This window comes from Rhinatrema bivittatum, chromosome 1 (assembly GCF_901001135.1).
Source record: "Rhinatrema bivittatum chromosome 1, aRhiBiv1.1, whole genome shotgun sequence".
In the NCBI taxonomy this organism is placed as follows: Eukaryota; Metazoa; Chordata; class Amphibia; order Gymnophiona; family Rhinatrematidae; genus Rhinatrema; species Rhinatrema bivittatum.
The window spans coordinates 63,112,565-63,132,333 of NC_042615.1; the positions used below are offsets into that span (position 1 = coordinate 63,112,565).

The following is a 19,769-nucleotide window of genomic DNA, read 5'->3' on the forward strand; positions in this document are numbered from 1 at the left end:
TTAAGGGAGAGTTGCAGAAATCCACGGCTTATTCTTGGGATAAGCAGCTTGGAATTTATCTCTTGGGATCCTGCCAGGTATTTGTGAACTGGCTTGGCCACTATTGGAAACAGGATGCTGGGCTTGTTGGACCCTTGGTCTGACCTAGTATGGGAAGCCTTATTTTCTGCATTACGTGTTAGGTATGAATGTGAGTGTGAATGAGTCTTGTCTTGTTTACGTGTTAGCTTCTAGTCAGCTGTATGTTTAGAGAAAAATGTCTCTTGGGTGGTAGATTGTATTTATTATATATATTTCTACTTGTTGTATATACTGAGTTCCAGCACTTAACAAAGATTTTTAAAAAAGAGGTAGGCAATTCTGGTCCTGGATTTTCAGGACATCCACAATGAATATGCATGAGATATATTTGCATACAATAGAGGCAGTACATGCGAATATCTCATGCATATTCATTGTTTATATCCTGAAAACCAGACCTGTTTCTAGCATTGCAGGACTAGGGTTGCTTACCCCTGGTTTAGATAGACCTCAAACACATATACACGTCTTTCCAAGTTGTTTTTAAAACCTCTCACTTCCTATCTGTTCTTTCCTAGGAACTGCATTAATTCTCCCTCTACTACCTGACCAGTCTCCTTTCTCCCCCCATCCTCAATATACAATCTTCCGATTTCTGTCCTCTATTTTAAATGCCCTCCAGTTTACTACTGTTTCAAAGTATCTACCTGTTCACCTCCCCATTCCCATGACTTCATTCCAGTAATTATATGTCCTGCCTAACTATGGGCTTTTGTCACCATTCCCTGATGAATGTAGTTTAAAGTGCCTATGAGTAAATATACTTTTTTCCTATTTATTAAAAGGTATAGTCTATCTTTAGTCTGCAGACCTTCTTTATTGACTATCGGTGCATGAACCAAGACCCCAAAGCCTTGTCTTCGACCCATCCATGCAGCCTGGTGTTCAGAATAATTCTGTCCCTTTCCATGCCTTTATCCATGACTGAAAGGGTAAATCCAAAACTACCTGTACTTCTGCCACTTTCACCTGTACTCTTGGTGCCCTGCAGTCTTTATGATCTTCTCAGAGCTATACCTTGCTGTATTATTAGATGAGCAGAATGGGATGGTGTAAACAAGGCCTGAAAAGTTCTGGCTACTTTCCTATTAGGTTTCAGATTTGGGCTCAGGGCAGGCAGCCCACTTCCCTGGAGCGCACCTTTGGTTGGCAGATGGGATCCTCTTTTCTACATGGAGGGTCCTCTACGTTGTGGCCTCTGGAGTGCTCTGTTTTCCCAGAGCTGAAGGGAGTCCCTGGATAAGGACCTAGAAATACATCTCTGTTCATCCAAATTAAGCGCCAGTGCAAAAGCTGCTCACCTTATGCACCAACTTTTTTTGCTACATGGCAAGCAGCTGCATATTTGAATTGAGAAACATATCTCTATATAGATAGAGATATATTTTGTAAGCAGAGCCCAGACTAAATAAAATGATTTCCCCCGCAACCTGGCTGCTCCAAGCACTGACTCCAAAGCTAGCAGGGAACGGGAGTGAGGGGCGGTGCCGGGCCCGGCGGGCGGGGTTTTTTCGCTTCCCGCGGCCTGTGCAGGGCCCTCGCCTGCAGACTGACGGCCATGGACGGCGCGGCGCTGCTGCTGCTCCGGCGGCTCCGGGAAGCGGGGGGAGGCCCCGGACGGGCCTTCAGGCTCTGGCGGCCCCCGGGCTGCTCCCGCCGCGCGTCGGGGGTTCCCCAGGCGGGAGCGGGCTGCGATCCCCCGGCGCCGGCGGTGAGGATCGGCTGCGCGTCCGGCTTCTGGGGAGACACGGCGGTCGCAGGTAAGCGCGATCGGCCGGTGACTCCCTCCCGGCCTGGGAGAAGGGCGCAGGCTTTCCAGAAAGCGCTTTGTGCAAAGTTTGGCGGCGGCCGTGCAGCAGGAGGCGTTACTCTTTGCTGGGGCTGTCACTGTTTCGTGTTTTGTTTTTTAGCAGCTCCGGAATCTGCATCCATGGTATTTCAATAGGAGTGAAGTCCTGCTTGTGTCGGGATCATTATGCCAGAGGGATCTGATGGTGTGATCGCCCCCTTTGGTGTCGCTTATCCTGTCGCATTTGAAGTTATTCCACCAGTTTCCACTAGTCGTAAAACTTTTTTTTTTAATTGATGTATTGCAGATTGCAGAAATCAGTGTTTCCAAATTTGTTTCTGAATTTCTTTTTTGGAATTGTAAACTCCTGGAACAACATTACTTCGTCTGAGATTTACTTGGCAACTCTGAGGGAAGTATTCTGCCGCTGTGTGGCTTGGCAAGTTAGCCAGAAACACTTATCCTGCTAACCTAGTAACATAGTAATGACTGCAGAAAAAGACCAAAATGGTCCATCTGTCTGTCCAGCAAGCTTCCCAAGGTAGTAACTGCCACTCTGTGCAGGTCACCCCCATGTCTCTCTTAAGGGTAGTAACTGCTGCTCCTTGGAGACCACCCACCATTTTGGTCGCCCTTCTCTGGACTGCCTGCATCCTGTCTCTCCTGTGAGATACGGTCTCCAGAACAGAACGCAGTACTCCAGGTGAGGCCTTACCAAGGACCCGTACAAGGGGATTATCACTTCCCTTTTCTTACTAGATATTCCTCTCTCTATGCAGCCCAGCATTCTTCTGGCTTTGGCTATCGCCGTGTCACACTGCTTCGTCAACTTCAGGTCATTAGACACTATCACCCCAAGGTCTCTCTCCTGCTCCGTGCACATCAGCCTTCACCCCCCAACGCATATAGTTCTTTCAGATTACCATACACCAGATGCATGACTCTGCATTTCTTAGCATTGAATCCCAGCTGCCATATCTTCGACCACTCTTCCAGCTTCCTTAAATCCTGTCTCATTCTCTGTACTCCTTCCGGCATGTCCACTCTGTTGCAGATCTTAGTATCATCTGCAAATAGACAAACTTTACTTTCTATCCCTTCCGCAATGTCGCTCACGAAGATGTTGAACAGAACCGGTCCCTGTGGCATTCCACTTAACACTATTCTCTCTTCAGAGTAGGTTCCATTTACCATCACCCATTGTCTTCTATCTGTCAAACAGTATGTAATCCACACCAACACCTTGGAGCTGACTCCCAAGTTTCTCATTTTGTTGATGAGTCTTCTGTGTGGGACCGTATCAAAAGCTTTACTAAAATCCAAGTAAAATCCAAGTAAATCCAAGTATGGAGCGCTCTTCCCTGATCCAGTTCTCTAGTCACCCCATCAAAGAAATCAATTAGATTCGTCTGACAGGACCTTCCCTTAGTGAATCCATGCTGCTTCTGATCGAGCAACCCACCGGATTGTAGATAGTTCAGTATCCTTTCCTTCAGCAGAGTCTCCATTAATTCCCCCCCCCCACCGAGGTGATGCTAACTGGCCTGTAATTTCCAGCCTCTTCTCCGCTCCCACTCTTGTGAAGCGGGACCACCACCACTCTTCTCCAGTCACTAGGCACTACACACTTTTCCAAAGATCTATTGAACAGGTCACACAGTGGACCTGCCAGCACGTCTCTGAGTTCCCTCAGTATTCTGGGGTGAACCTCATCAGGCCCCATGACTTTGTCCACTTTCAGTTTTCTTAGCTCTTCCCATACATTCTCTTCCGTAAATGGAGTTTCTTCTACTCCACCCCCTTCTACAGTCTTGATAACAAGTGACGTCCTTCTCCAGGGTCTTCTTTTGTGAACACTGAACAGAAGTATTTGTCTAATATTTCTGCTAATTCATCATCTCTCTCCACCCACTGATCCTTATCTCCTTTTAATTTCACTATACCACTATGTACCTTTCTCCTTTCTCTAATATATCTGAAAAATGTTTTGTCATTTCGCTTTATCTCCTTGGCAATCCTTTTCTCTGCCTGACATTTTGCTTTCTTGATTACTTTTTTCATCTCCCTCAGTTTCGCCAGATAATCCTCCCTGTGTTCCACTTTTTGGGATTCTTTATATTTCTTAAAAGCTGCTTTTTTGCTTTTATTACATGAGCCACCTCCTTTGTGAACCAGATTGGATTCTTATTTCTCTTACTTTTGTTTACTTTTCTAACATACAGATTTGTTGCTTTTGTAATTGCTCCTTTGAGTTTGGCCTACTGTTGTTCGACCTCTCCCATTTTCTCCCAGTCTTCAAGTTCTGCCTCCAGATATTTCCCCATTTCGACAAAGTCTGTTTTTTTTGAAGTTCAAAACTCAGGTCTTTGTGACACTTCTCCGGATCCTCATTGCAATATCAAACCAGGCTGTTTGATGATCACTGGTGCTGAGGTGGGCCCCCAACCGGACAGTAGAGACATTAGCCCCATTAGTGAGCACTAGGTCAAGTATAACTCCCTCCCTCGTGGGTTCCTTTACCATTTGTTTGAACAGAGCCCCTTGCAGGGCATCCACTATCTCTCTACTTCTGTTAGATTCTGCAGAACGGCTTCTCCAGTCCACATCCGGCAGATTAAAGTCACCAACAATCAACACTTCCCCCCTTCTTTCCCACCTTTATAATGTCTTTGATCAGATCTCTGTCCAGTTCTTCCGTTTGAGTCTGAGGCCTGAACACCACTCCAGTAAAAATGGATGCATCGTCATCTTTTTTTTTTTTTCAGGACGGCTCATAATACTTCTTCTCTATTATTATTATTTTTGACATAAAGTGCTACTCCTCCCCCTTTTTAGTCCTTTCTGTCATTCCTTAACAGGTTATAGCCCGGTATGGCCATATCCCAGTCGTGAGAATCCGTGAACCATATCTCCGTCACAGCAACAACGTCCAAGTCAGGACAGGATATTCAGCAGTGTGGCAGTACCCAGTTATCTTAGTTAGCTGGATAAACATTATCTTCCTAACTTTAGGACAGCCCTGTGCCCCAACCAGAGTTAGCCAGATAAGTTAACTGGATAACTTATCCAGCTACCTCCACGCCCCCCTGTTATGCCCATTCCCCACCCTGACTTATTCGGCTAAATACTTACATTCTTAACCGGATAAGTCACTATTTCGACTAAATAGTGCCCGCTGACTGTGGTCAGATATTCAGCGGCGCCACTTAGCTAGATAAGTTCTGTTCTGAATATTGGGCCTTTTTGAGTTAAGTGCATAAAATTAGTATTTACTGTATGTGCATAAGTATAGTTGTGTTCATAAATTTACAAACCCCTGGCAGAATTTGTAAGATATGTAGCATTTTAAGAAAATGTGAGTGATTAGACAAAAATGTCTGTTATTTTTGTTTCATATTAAACTATTATGCATCACAGAATAGCACAAGCATTAAACAAACCATAGTCATAAATTAAATAATAAAATGGTCCTGTTCAGAAGTTTGCATACCCTTAGTTCTTAATATCGTGTGTTGCCCCCTTTTGCATCAATGACGGCTTTCAGTCTTTAGTGATAGTTGTGAATGAGGCTCTTTATTTTCTCATGCGGTAAAGCTGCCCATTTCTCTTGGCAAAAATCCTCCAGATCCTGTAAATTCTTTGGCTGTCTAGCATGAACTGCATGTTTGAATTCTTCCTAAAATGCCTCCATGAAGTTGAGGTCAGGAGACTGTGGTGGCCACTCCAGAACCTTCACTTTCTTCTGCTGCAGCCAGCGAATGGTCAACTTGCCTGTATGTTTCAGATCATTGTCATGTTGGAAAGTCCAAGTGTACCTCATGCGCAGCTTCCTGGCTGATGAATGCAAATTCTCCTCCAATATTTTCTGATAAAATGCTGCATTCATCCTGCCATCAAGTTTGACTAAATTCCCTGTGCCACTGTAGCTCAATCCCCCCCCCCCACCCCCCAACAGTAGAGTTCCATCTCCCTGCTTCACAGTAGGGATGGTGAGCTTCTCTTCAGAGGCCTTCTTGACTCCTCTCCAAACACAACGTTTATGGTTGTGACTATAAAATTCAATTTTGGGTCTCATCACTCCAAATTATTTTGTTCCAGAAGTTTTGAGGCTTCTCTAGGTGCTGTTTGGCATATTGTAAGTGGGCTGTTTTGTGGCATTGGTGCAGCAATGGCTTTTTTCTGACAACTCTACCATGCAGTCCATTTTTGTTAAAGTATCTCCTTATTGAAATGCTGAAACACCCACACCACTTTGTTTCAGAGAAGCCTGTATTTCAGTAGAAGTTGCTTGTGGGCTTTTCTTTGCATCCTGACAAATTTTCTTGGCAGTTGTGTCTGAAATTTTACTTGGTCTACCTGACCGAAGCTTGGTATTAACAGAACCAATAATTTTTCATTTCTGGATCAGAGTTTGAACAGTACTGCTTGGCATTTTCAAATCTTTGGATATCTTTTTATATCCTTTTCCTGATTCATAAAGTTGAACTACATTTGCTTGCAGATCCTTTGACAGTTCTTTTGCTTTCCCCAAGCTTCAGTAACTACCAAAGTCAGTGCAGCCCTGGATGAAATGCACAAGGATTTCTCAAGAGCTCAAAAACTCATTGATTATGTATATAGAAACACTAATTACAATCAGACAAGGCCCAGATGTGGATACCTACCCTTCATTGCCATCTCAAACTGTGTTTGTCAACTTGAGTGTATATTATCATCCCAACGTTCAAAGATATGAAACTTTTGAACAGGACCCATTCAACAGGATTTGAAAGGGTAAATGTGAATCAGTTAGTTACTCTTTCGAATAATGTAAGGACTATGAGACACTCTATGAATTAGCAAGAGGCTAATCATATATGATAAAGAAGCAGACTGGCTAAATACAGCCTTACGAGTACATGTTCCACAAAGAAACCTCCGCTCAGCAAACAAAGCACTACTAACAATCCCTTCAGTAAAGTCAGCAAAATTAACCCAAGTGAGAGAAAGGGCTTTATCATTGGCTGGGCCCATACTATGGAACACGATGCCCCCCGAACTCAGATTACAGAATAATCTCAAAACTTTTAAGAAACATCTAAAAACATGGCTCTTTAAAAAAGCCTTCACTAAAGAGTGTGGAGGGTAGAAAATGAAAGTACAGGGCAATGCAGATGAGAATGAATTTACTCAATCCTACATTTAAGAAGTAATATTTCAAAGCGATAGTAACTCAATAATACACCTGGACATGACCAACATTACTCAAATAATGATTTTATTTATGAAATTGTAACCGAACATTATTGGCACCTGTTAGAATGTACGATATCCTACATTTGCTTACCTTAGTCTATGTGCCTGTTTGTAAACCGTTGCGATGGTATATAACTTAGCGACGGTATAGAAAAGTTTTTAAATAAATAAAAATAAAATCATTTAAAACAAATCGAAGAAAATTCTTTTTCACTCAACACATAAGCTCTGGAATTCATTGCCAGAGGATGTGGTTATGAAAGTTAGTGTACCTGGGTTTAAAAAAGGTTTGGATAAATTCTTAGAGCAGAAGTCGATAAACTGCTATTAATCAATAAGGATTAGTAACTTGAGATCTATTAATTTAATGTTTGGGTACTTGTGACTTGCTTGGCCATTGTTGGACACAGGATACTGGGCTTGATGTACCCTTGGTGTTACTCAATATGGTATATCTTATGTTCTTATTATTTCCTTTATTGCAATGGTTTGTTTAATGATTATGCTATTTTGTGATGCATAATAGTATAATTTGAAACACATTAAAAATAACAGATGTATTTTGTTTGAACACTCATGTTTTCTTAAAATGCTACACATCTTACAAATTCTGTAAACTTATGACAACTGTAGCTTGTACTCACGTACATACAGTTTTATAAACATTAAAATTACATACATTTTTGGTTTTCTGTGCACGTTTACCTATGCCAAAAAGGATTGTTCTAGGGGTTCTCCAAGGTGGGGCCAAGAGATGCATAAATTGCTCTTTTATAACAGATTTATATGAATTTATTAGGCAGCTTATTTGCTCAATTTTACACCTGCTAATTATCTAGCACAATTGACATCAGACTGGTCTTTTGTTGGGTGGGAGGTCTGGGTGAACTAGGGGATTTCAGGGTAAAATATTAGGAGGGTCTCAATGAACTGGAGTAAACTGGGTGAACTGGTATGCATGTTTTAAAATATATCTGCTTCATATAAATCAGGGTTTTGCCCAAACAAGTTATATATTTTTTTGTGCATAAAATACTCATGCATGTGTTTTTAAAATAGGTATAAAAAGTATATGATTTCAATGCAATGCACATATTCTTCCCCCTTTTTCAGTTCTCCTTCTCTACCCCATCTCCCACATTCTCTCTTCTCCCAGTGCGACTCCAGCCTCATGCCAATCCACTTTTTTCCCTTCCCATCCTCATAATTCCAATTTCCCTTCTTCCTTCCCTTTTCCCCTCATACAAAAAATTGCTGCAGAATCTACTCCTGGGAAGGGCTGGATTAACGGGGCATACACCCATGGGCAATGGGGGAGGGGGAGTTACCCTCTCCCTTCTCCCTGTGGGGGAAAAGCAGGTACGATCCCTCTTGCCTAAATCCTTTTTTCAGGGTATTTCCTCCTGCCTCACCTTGAAGAGAAATCAGCGCGGGGCCTTCAACGGCCATCTCGCGCTGACCGACTCTCTCTCTCTGGTGTCCCCTCCCCCCCTTCTCCCACAAGGGCTGCCTGTTACCATGGAAATCCATGTGAGGGGCAGAGCACCACAGGGTCCATCTGCGTGCGTGCTGAATTTTCTTCATCGTCCTTCCACCAACCAGGGCTTGCAATGGAAGGTTTGCATTTAGGCTTAGGCATTGATGGTGATGCTCCGATGCCTATAAGAATTTGGTGCCAGAGGCAGGTGCCTGTACTTAAATCCAGGCCTGCTCCTGAGTTGACCAGGTGGCTGTTTGTATTCTGCTTGTTGAAGGTTTGTATTGTTGTGCTTTGTCATTTGTGAGAATTCAACTATACCTTTGTTAAAATAACTCAGTTGTACCTTTTTTATAAACTCCAAATAAAAGCTGGCGTGGTGGTAGTAGTAGTTTTAAAATAAACCCTGATGCAGACCCTTTCTATGTTATCTGATGTAGCTCCATTATCCATGAGCCTGTTTCCATAGGAGGTGTCATGCTGGGTCAGACCAATGGTCCATCAAGCCCAGCATCCTGTCTCTGATAGTATCTAGTCCAGGTCACTAGGTATATTATAATGGGGAGATCCTTTCCCTGTTGCTCATTCCCAGAAGTAAGAGATGGTAATCCCCTAAGTCTGTTTGGCTACTAATTTTTAATTGATCTGTCTTCAGAAACTTGTCCAAAATGCTTTTTTAAACCCATCTATAATATTAACCTTGACCACATCTTTGGGCAACAAATTCCAGAGTTTAATTGTGAGTTGGCTGAAAAAATTCTTGATTTTTAAAAAAAATCTGCTATCAATTAATTTCATGGAATGTCCCCTAGTCCTAATACTGTTTGAAAGAGTCAATTGGCATTTTCCAACTGGTGTGCTGCAGCACAGTAGTGTGTCGTGTTTGCAGCTCTGGTGTGCCATTAACTTTTCTTCCAATTGATAGCGCCACAGTAGTCTTCATTTTATCTTTCTGCTATGACAGCTGGCCTGCAGGATAGCCTCCTGCCAGCAGGGGGAGACAGAGTATCCCCCCCTCAATCATCTCTTCTCCAAGCTGACGAACCCTAGTATATGGAAACTATTTCGTACCCTTTATTATTTTTGTTGCCCTTGTCTTGATCTTTTCTAGCTCTACCTTGTACAGTTATAATTATTTGACTTTGAATTTCTGTTTTTTTCCCCTTCTAGTTCCCCAGCTGCTACATGGTGGAAATTTGGATTTTCTGGTTTTTGATTATCTGTCTGAAATTACAATGTCTCTGTTAACTGCTGTAAAAACCAAATCTCCAGTAAGTAAAACCTGTTCGCAGGTTAGCTTGTGAAAAACACAAACCAAAAAATGTCAACTCTAAACAGTTGGTTTATTTTTGTTTCTCCTGTTATTTTGGAGAAGCTTGAATTTTCACATTTGAAGTGATGCAGATTGGGTCACAGTTGACAATGGTTCTTACGTTTAAGCTGCAGAAACTCACAAAGTTCTAGCAAGAAAACAACAGGTGTGAGGCAAAGATGGATATTGTTGAAGAAATTGGTTCCAATCCCCCTCCACCATGCATCCTGTTATCAAAAAAAAGTCTCTTACCGTCCTGTGTGCAAAGTTGGGAGCTTAGGTACTCCTTTTTGAGTCTTTTGGAAATAGGATTATTTCTTAGGGCCTTTAGGGTGAAAACACATTGAAGGTGCTGTGCTTTGTTGGTGACATGAAACTGGAGTGCCTCCCACTTGAAACATTATGGGCCGGATTTTTAAAGCCCTGCGTGCGTAAATCCGGCTGGATTTACGCACGCAGGGCACTCACGCGCCGGCGCGCCTATTTTGCATAGGCCACCGGCGCGTAAGTCCCGGGGCTTCGTAAAAGGGGCGGGGGAGGGGGCGTGTCCGGGGTCAGGGGGCGGTTTGGGGCGGGACCGGGGGCGTGGCGCCGGCCCAGGGGTGTGGTCGAGGCCTCCGGACCAGCCCCCGGGTTGGGTGATGGCACGCCAGCAGCCTGCTGGCGCTCGCAGATTTACGCCTGCTGAAAGCAGGCGTAAATCTGCCAACAAAGGTAGGGGGGGGGGTTAGATAGGGCCGGGGGGGGGTGGGTTAGGGGAAGGGAAGGTGCGGCGGGGGGGGGTGGCAAGAAAGTTCCCTCCGAGGCCGCTCCGATTTCGGAGCGGCCTCAGAGGGAACAGGCAGCGTGCGCCGACCCCAGATTTTATAAGATATGCGCGGCTACGCGCGTATCTTATAAAATCCAGCGTACTTTTGTTTGCGCCTGGTGAGCGAACAAAAGTACGCGCTCGCGCAAATTTATAAAATCTACCCCTATAAGTAGTGCTCTTGAAATTAACACTCATTGAGATGAAAAGGAGAGTGGGGGAGAAGCAAGGTTTTATAGATTTTCTCAGTTCCTAGGTAATTCCTTTTGCTAATAAGGTTAAGTCTGAAAGCTGAACTCAAAGAAGTCAAATGACTTGCTTAGGGTTACTTAGTGAGTGTTGGACAGAATATTTGTGTAGGGTCTTCAGAGTTTCAGCTCTCTTAAGTACTGCCCTATACCATTAAGTCATCCAAAACTGAGTTGTATCGGGTGGGAGTTGAGCCTGGGGTAACTTCCTGTAAGGCAGCTATGCCTGTCACTGAACCATTCTCTTATCTACCCCTGGTTGGGTGAGCAAATTACTTGGGCTTGCTTCACTCAAATTAAGTGCCTGATTCACTAAACCTTTTAAAAACTAAACAAGATTGAAGTACAAGGGATTGTTATGCATTAGCACTGTGAAACCCTCTAGAATTCATAGATTAATGACAGAAGGTAGTGTAAACTAAAAGGCTGCTTGCACTAGTTTTAGTTATTCATCTATACTTTATCAGAAAAATCCTTTACAATCAACCTTTAAAATGCTCTTTCATAAACACAAAATATCTCTTATTACAGTCTGCAGAAATGTGTAAAATTTTGTTTAAAAAAAATCTTACTAAATTTTTTTGAGCAATAATCATTTGTGACATGGATAAATGCAGTTTGATTATTTCACCCCCTCCCGTAGTGTGGATAAAAGATGCATGCCATTTCACAGCGCACATCCTTTTGTACTTTTGCCTATGGGTTTAGGTTGGAGGAGGGAAGACACGTACAGGGTTTGCATTTTCAAATTGCCCCGTGAACAGAGCAACATGCGTTTCGCCCTTCAGCTGACTCCACGGGGAGTTTTAAAACTCCCTGTGGAGTTAGCTGAAGGGATTGTACTCTTGCAATTGCAAGCTTGTTTTTAAAGAAAAACCCCGTGCTGTGCTTCCTTTTGAAAGTGATGACTGCCATGGGAACAGGGCCTGGATCTCAGCATGTACATATGTACCTGATTTGAAGCGGGCGTAAATCTGTCCACCAGAAGTACATGTGGGGCTTGCAAAATGTTAGCCCTGTGTGTATGCTCCCTTTCCAACCTGGCCACACCCCTTCCCAGCCTCTTTTATGCTGGAGGTACAAGTACCTTTTTCCATGGGTAAACAGCTCTTGAAATTGCCTTCCCTATGTGCATTAATTCCTGAAAAAGAAGTGCAAACTCACATGAATTAAAAGATCAAAGTACTAAGAATGATAGATAAGCTTTTCCTGTTCATTTATTCCTCTGTGATATGAGAAATGTGCAGCTTGTTAAAAAAAAACCCCAACTATGTACAGCTGGTTTATTTTTGTTACTTATGGATTTTAAGAGAAGCTTGAATTTTGGCTTTTTTTTTTCTTTCATTTTTGGTTTCCTGACTTTATGCATTTAGGGGTCAATATTCAAAGCCATTTAACCGGATAACTCAGAAATTATCTGGCCAAATGGCAACTTTTTGAATATTGGCTAGATTTAGATCTGTCTGAAAAGAGATATTCTGGAGAAGACCTAAGTTATCTGGCTAACTTAGCCAGTCTTCAGCTTTATCTGGCTACTGGGCCGATACAGAAAAACCCGTGGGAGAGCCGGCAAGCGCCCGATCTCCCAGCGCACACCCAGGCCACTCTCCTGGGCACGTGATTCAGAAAGAAAAAATATGCAAACGAGGGCCCGCGGTAAGAGGAGGCGTTTGGGATATTAGCGTGTCGCCAGTACCTCCTTTTTGACAAAAGCGGTGGCTGTCAGCGGGTTTGACAGCCGACGCTCAGTTTTACCGGCATTGGTTCTGGAACCTGCTGACAGCCACGGGTTCGGAAAACGGACACTGGAAAAATTGAGCGTCCGTCTTCTGGGCCACGGGCAGATTCAAATTTTTTTTTTTTTAAAATTTTAAATTTTTTTTTATTTTTGGGGCCTCCAACTTAATATCGCTATGATGCATTTGCATGTTGCATTTGCATGTTGCGGGCACTATTAGTTTTGGGGGGGTTGGCCACGCGTTTTCCACGCGCTATTACCCACTTTCGACAGCAGGTCCACTACATTGGAATTCGCTTCCTCAAGACCTACGCCAGGAACAATGCCATCTAACCTTCAGAAAAAAACTTAAAACCTGGCTGTTTACACAAGCCTACCGCTGAAAGAACCCATCTCAACCAACTCTGTCTCTCACCCTCAACCCACCCTTTTCCCTCCCCCCTCTCACCTCCCCGCCACTTCTCCCACTGGACATACCATGTAAATATCCGCTGATTATAATCCATGTTTCTGTATTACTAATTTATTGTTTTTGTTAATTTATTGTCTTTGTTGATTAGCTATCACTCATTAATGTTATAGTTTAATTCTGCCCTATCTTCCGACATCCATGTTTTACGCTCCCTGTTTTTAATGTAACTTCCATTTCTACTTAGACGTTAATTGGTTTCCCCCATGTTCTAATGTAAACCGGTACGATAAGACCTGGTCTTGAGTATCGGTATAGTAAAAGAAGTTAAATAATAATAATAATAATAATAATTACCCCTTACTGTATAAGGGGTAAAAATAGTGCGTTGAAAACGCGCGTCCAACCGGGGGCTAACAGTGCGCTCGGCCTGAGCGCACTTTACTGCATCGGCCTGTAAGTTAGGTAAATAAATTTAGGCCTGCCTTGGAGCAAGCCTAAAGTTAACCTGCCACATGCACCTGGATAACTTTCACCTTAACTGGCTATATTCAAAAGAATATAGCTGATTAAGTGAAAGAAGTTTACAAAACAAAATCCAGAGTGCGCCTGTGGCTTAATTTTTTCCCCCCCTGACTCCCAGCTGAAATTTTCAGTCTGCCCTGTTGGTCTGAGCCCCCCAAGCCCCTCTGAGTGAAATAAAACAATATTTATGTGTTTTATATACCATCTTTCCATGTGAGAGTCACTAGCTCATAACGGTGTACAGGTTTGACATCCATAAATAAATAATGAAAAACTGAGGTAGGAATATGTTCAGGAGAGAAACTAGGGAAACATTTACCTAGAGGAGGGAAGCTGGGGGAAACATTTAGAGACAGAGGGTTAAAAAGATAGATTAATTTAGGAAGACATAGCTGGGTAATAGAAGGGTAGGGGGAATTGATCAGGACAGTTCTGGTTACCAGACGTATGATGAACTGGAGTTTATCAAACTCATGGCAAACTGGAGTTTTCTGTCAGACAGTAGGCATTTGTGAATAGCCAAGTTTTTAACTCTCAAATTCTTTAATGCCAGTTATTTGTTGGCAGGTCCTCTGGCATGGAGTTCCATAGTGTTGGGCCAGTGACAGAAATCGCGCTCTCTCGTTTGTGTTAGATGAGAATTTCTTATGGTCAGGATTTCAAGGAGGCCTTTGTTTTGTGATCTGAGCGTTCATGGTGGAATATGTGGTTTAAATGTTATTCCCATCAGATCGTTGTTCGAATAAGTGTTATTGAATATTATTGTAAGTACTTCGTAGATTATTCTTGATTAAACAGGGAGCCAATGCAGAGTGATCAGAGTTGGGGTGATGTGGTCGTATTTCCTAGTTCCAGACAATAGTCTAGCTGCATCATTTTGCAGTAGTTGCAGAGGTTTTGTGCGACTAGTTGGAAGTTCCAGAAGTAGGGAATTCCAGTAATCAAGGTTTGAGAATATTAGAGATTTATCTATTTATTTATTTATTTGTTTGTTTGTTTATTTATTTAGAGTTTTTATATACCGACATTCTTGAAAAAAATATCAAATCATATCGGTTTCCATTGAAACAGAACAATCGCGGTTATGGCGTTACATTAAAACAAGTCGTCAAATAACAAATATAGATAACAAGTATAAATAGGACAGCAAACAGTGGTAATAGGTAGCATTGGAGATTGTAGGAGATTGTAATACTATTCTGAAATCTGCAGTTTATAGTAGTGGTTTCAATCTGCTCAAGATTCTTAACTTGTAGAAACCAGATTTGATCAGTTTGCTAATGTGGGCTTTCATCGTTAAGTTTTCATTAATTTGAACTCCTAGATATCTCATTTTTGTTGCTGGGATTAACTGGCAGTTTCCGAGATCTATACCTGGTGGAATGGATTTTGGGGTTCATTAGTGTAAGTTTTTCTTTTATTGTGACCATATATTCAGAGATAAGTGATGCTGTTTTATCAAATGATATACACTTGCAGATTGTCAGCATATAGAATTTTATTCCTAGGTCTGTTAGTAATTTGCACAAGGCAGCAAGTAGCTATTAAATAGAATTGCAGAAAGCACTGATTCTGTGGAATGCCTGAGCATTGGAATGTGTCTGATAAGTGATTGTTGAGTTCAACTTGGAAAGATCTGTTTCTGAGGAATGAGGTGAATCATTTAAGTACATTTCCTTCAATCTCTGTATCTCAACTGTCAGCAAAATAGATTATGGTCAACAGTATCAAAGGCTGCTGTAAGATCAATCAACACTAGGTAGTAAGATTTATTAGAGTTAAAGCCCGTAATGTAGGGTCAGTTAGGGATTGTAGAAGAATTTCCATTGAGCGATTCTTCCAAAATCCATATTGGGTAGGATACAGGATGTTATTGTCTTCTAGATGAGCCTCTAATTGGGTAAGCACTGCTTTTTCAAGAACTTTTGCGAAGAAGGTTAAGTTGGGAGATTGGTCGGTATTTGTTCCAGTCATCAGATCTTCCTAGTTTATTCTTTAAGATTGGTTTTATGACTGCCTGTTTGAGACCATGGGGCATATGACCTTCTGCAAGGGCAAGTTTGACTATTGTTGTGATTGTATGGGTTATGGTTTAGTTTACTTGTTTCAATGATGAGGCAAGATTCAGGTCAAGTGGATGGGTAGCTGGTTTTAGTTTAGTTATGATAAAAGTATGCCAGGTCAATATCAGACTCTCCTCTTCCCCTAGTCCCCTCCCTGATAATGTAAAATCTGGTTCCACCTTCTCTCATTCACACCCACCCGGTACATTAGGAAAGGCCAATCTGCTGTGGGATTACGGTATGCTAGTACCATGGTCCCCTCAGTTTCCAGTGTTGTTCTCACAGCACCATTGGAATCGTAAGCTCCCAATATTGCTGGCAGAGGAATCTTCTGATGGCATTGCTTCTGATAACCTTGCTGGATATCCAGGACACGTTATCCAGCTAACTTGTCTGCTTGCTGGCTTACTGAATATTTTCCTCTTGAGGGTAATTGCTTGTGAGAAAAAGGTAACAGAGAACTGTGCAGTTGGAACATTGTCAGTTCTAAGTACAGTTAAAAATAATTTATATAGTGAATTTGAGATTTTGTACTATTTTTGAAATATACTTGGATCTCCTAGCATTTTAAGAGTTGAGGAGAACTGTGCAGTTGTTACATGGTGCGACTGCACCTTGAGTATTTTGTGCATTTCTGGTCACCACTTCTTAAAAAAGATATAGCAGAATTAGAAAAGGTTCAGAGAAGGGCGACCAAAAAGATAAAGGGGATGGAATGATTCCATATGAGGAAAGGCTAAAGAGATTAGGACTCTTCAGTTTGGAGAAGAGATGGCTGAGGGGAGATTGATCAATAGGTGGAAGGAAACAAAGAAAAGGTGGAAATATTAAACAGATACTTCGGTGTGGTATTCACTAAGGAAGACCCTGGAGAAGGACCATCGCTGGTTAACAAGGCTGTGGATGGGGGTGGATTTGATGAAACCCCATTTACGCAAGAGAATGTATGGGAAGAGCTAGGAAAACTGAAAGTGGATAAATCCATGGGGCCAGATAAGATCTCTCCGAGGATACAGAGGGAGCTCAGAGATATACTGGGGGGTCCGCTACATGACCTGTTCAATAGATCCCTGGGAACGGGAGTGGTGCCGAGTGACTGGAGAAGAGCAGTGGTGGTCCCGCTTCACAAGAGTGGGAGCAGAGAGGAACCTGGAAATTACACATCGGATAGCCTCACCTCAGTGGTGGGAAAATTAATGGAGACTCTGCTGAAAGAAAGGATAGCGAACTACCTACAATCTGATGGCTTGCTCGATCCGCGACAGCACGGATTCACCAGGGGAAGGCCATGTCAGATGAATTGATTGGGTGACTAGAGAATTGGATCAGGGAAGAGCGCTTGATGTGATTTACTTGGATTTTAGTAAAGCCTTTAACATGATCCCGCAAAGAAGACTCGTGAACAAAATTAGAAGCTTGGGAGTGAGTGTCAAGGTGGTGGCGTGGATTACAAACTGATTGACGGATAAAAGACAGAGTGTGATGGTAAATGGAACCTACTCTGAAGAGAGAATGGTGTTAAGTGGAATGCCATAGGGATCGGTGTTGGGACTGGTTCTGTTCATCTTCTTTGAGGTACATTGCGGAAGAGATAGAAGGTAAAGTTTGTCTATTTGCGGATGATACAAAGATTTGCAACAGAGTGGACAAGCTGGAAGGAGTGGAGAGAATGAGGCGTGATTTAAGGAAGCTTGAAGAGTGGTCGACTATATGGCAACTGAGATTTAATGCCAAGAAGTATAGAGTTATGCATCTGGGATGTGGTAATCCAAAGGAACTGTATGTGATGGGGGGTGAAGTGCTGCTGTGCACAGAACAGGAGAGAGATCTTAGAGTGATGGTGTCTAGCGATCTAAAGATGGCGAAGCAATGTGACAAGGAGATAGTTAAAGCTAGAAGAATGCTGGGCTGCATAGAGAGAGGAATATCTAGTAAGAAAAAGGAAGTGATAATCCCCTTGTACAGGTCCTTGGTGAGGCCTCACCTGGAGTACTGTGTTCAGTTCTGGAGACTATTTCTCAAAAGGGACAGAGATAGGTTGGAGGCGGTCCAGAGAAGGGTGACCAAAATGGTGGGAGGTCTCCATCAAATGACTTATGAGGAGAGGTTGAAGGACCTAAATATGTATACTCTGGAGGAGAGGAGGAGCAGAGGAGATATGATACAGACCTTCAGATACTTGAAAGGTGTTAATGATGCACGATCAACAACAAACCTTTTCCACTGGAAAGAATCCAATAGAATTAGGGTTCATGAAATGAAACTGTGGGGAAATATTTCTTCATGGAGATAGTGGTAGACATCTGGAATGCCTTGCCAGAGGAGGTGCTGAAGGCAAAAACTGTCAAAAATTTCAAAATGGCATGGGATAAACACTGAGGGTCCCTAAAGGTAAGGGGGAGGGGAATGAAGTAAGAGGCTTGGGGGTATCTTGCTGGTGTGGCGGATACTACCCTTAACAAATAAGATGTCGCATAGGGGTAACTTGCTGTTGCTGGTGCGGTGGATTCTACCCTGAACAAATAAGCCTTCATACTATGATGCAACTCCATCATTGCTCACTGCTTCAGTGGCAGGGGGAAAAGTGGAATGGGATTCAGTCAACCAACAAAGACATTGAACTGTACAGTCTGGGAAAACAAATAAGCATGGTGGTAACTTGCTTGATGCAGTGGCTACTACCCTTAATTAAAAGGCCTAATACTACTAAATTCTGATGCAACTCCAAAATTGATCTCTTTGACTGCAGGGGGGGGGGGGGGGTGTAAGATAATTCAACCCAAACAGTAACCAACAAGAGCATGGGGGTAACTTGCTTGATGCGGCGGTTACTACCCTTAACCAAAAAGCCTGATAATACACTTCTGATGCAACTCCAACATTGCTCTCTGCTTCAGCGGCAGGGGGGGAAGGAAATTGGACTCAATCAGTAACCAACAAGAGCCCTGACCTTGGCGGTCTGAGTAACTGATAAGTATGGGAAACTGGTAACTATGGGAGCTTGCAGGGCAGACTGGATGGACCATAGGATTCTTTTCTGCCGTTACTTCTATGTTTCTATATAATAGAGGTCTATAAAATAATGAATGAAGTGGAACGAGTAAACATGAATTGGTTGTTTACTTTTTCAAAGAGTATTCAATAATGTTACTAGGTGATACATTTACAACTAATATTAGAATTATTTTTTACTTAATGCATAATTAAGCTCTGTAATTCGTTGCCAGAGGATGTGGAGAAAGCTGTTAGTGTAGATGCATTTAAAAAAGGTTTGGACAAGTTCCTGAAGGAAAATTTCATAAACCATTATTAAGGTAAAGTTGCAGAAATCTACTGCTTGTTCTTGGGGATAAGCAGCATGGATTCTGTCTACCCCTTGGGATCCTACCAGGTACTTGTGACTTGGATTGGTCACTGTTGGAAACAGGATCCTGGGCTTGATGGACCTTTGGTCTGACCCAATATGGCAAATCTTATGTTCTTATGTGTAGAGAATAGCATATCAAGAGATATGCAGAGAACTTTGCAGTTGGGACACCATCTGTGAGAAGTATACTTGGAGTTTGCACATTTTTTTGTTTGGATTTTTGTACGTATAGAATTTTGAAAGAGGATCAAAAAGGTTTGGCAAGTAATACAGGTGGATATTTTGTATTTGTAAAAGAGCATAAAAATGATTTTTCTGATAAAGTAGAAGGGTAAATAATTAAAATTAGTCCCAGTACTACTTGAGATCTTTTGTTTCATGACACTTTCTATAAAATTAATTTGGTACTGAATCACTAAGGGGCGGATTTTAAAAGCCCTGCTCGCGTAAATCCGCCCGGATTTACGCAAGCAGGGCCTTGCGCGCCAGTGCGCCTATGTTCCATAGGCCTACCGGCGCGCGCAGAGCCCCGGGACTCGCGTAAGTCCCGGGGTTTTTCGAGGGGGGCGTGTGGGATCGGCGCAGCGTTTTGGGGGCGGGACGCGGAGTTTTGGGGGCGGGCCCGGGGGCATGGCCGCGCCCTCCGGAACCGCCCCCGCCCCCAGGTCGCGTCTCGGCGCGCTAGCGGCCCGCTGGCGCGCGGGGATTTACTTCTCC

The 19,769-nt window shown here is 42.8% G+C and overlaps 1 protein-coding gene across 1 annotated transcript in view; it reads left to right on the forward strand.

The window, feature by feature from the left end:
* The first annotated feature begins 1,539 nt into the window (after positions 1 to 1,539).
* LOC115097169 overlaps positions 1,540 to 19,769 on the forward strand; it is a 260,825-nt gene continuing 242,595 nt past the window's right edge. Inside the window, exons 1-2 of the mRNA XM_029612784.1 lie at positions 1,540 to 1,841; positions 9,753 to 9,853. Of these exons, the coding sequence (XP_029468644.1) occupies positions 1,640 to 1,841; positions 9,753 to 9,853 (303 nt within the window). The 5' untranslated portion in view covers positions 1,540 to 1,639. The remainder of the gene's footprint in view (positions 1,842 to 9,752; positions 9,854 to 19,769) is intronic.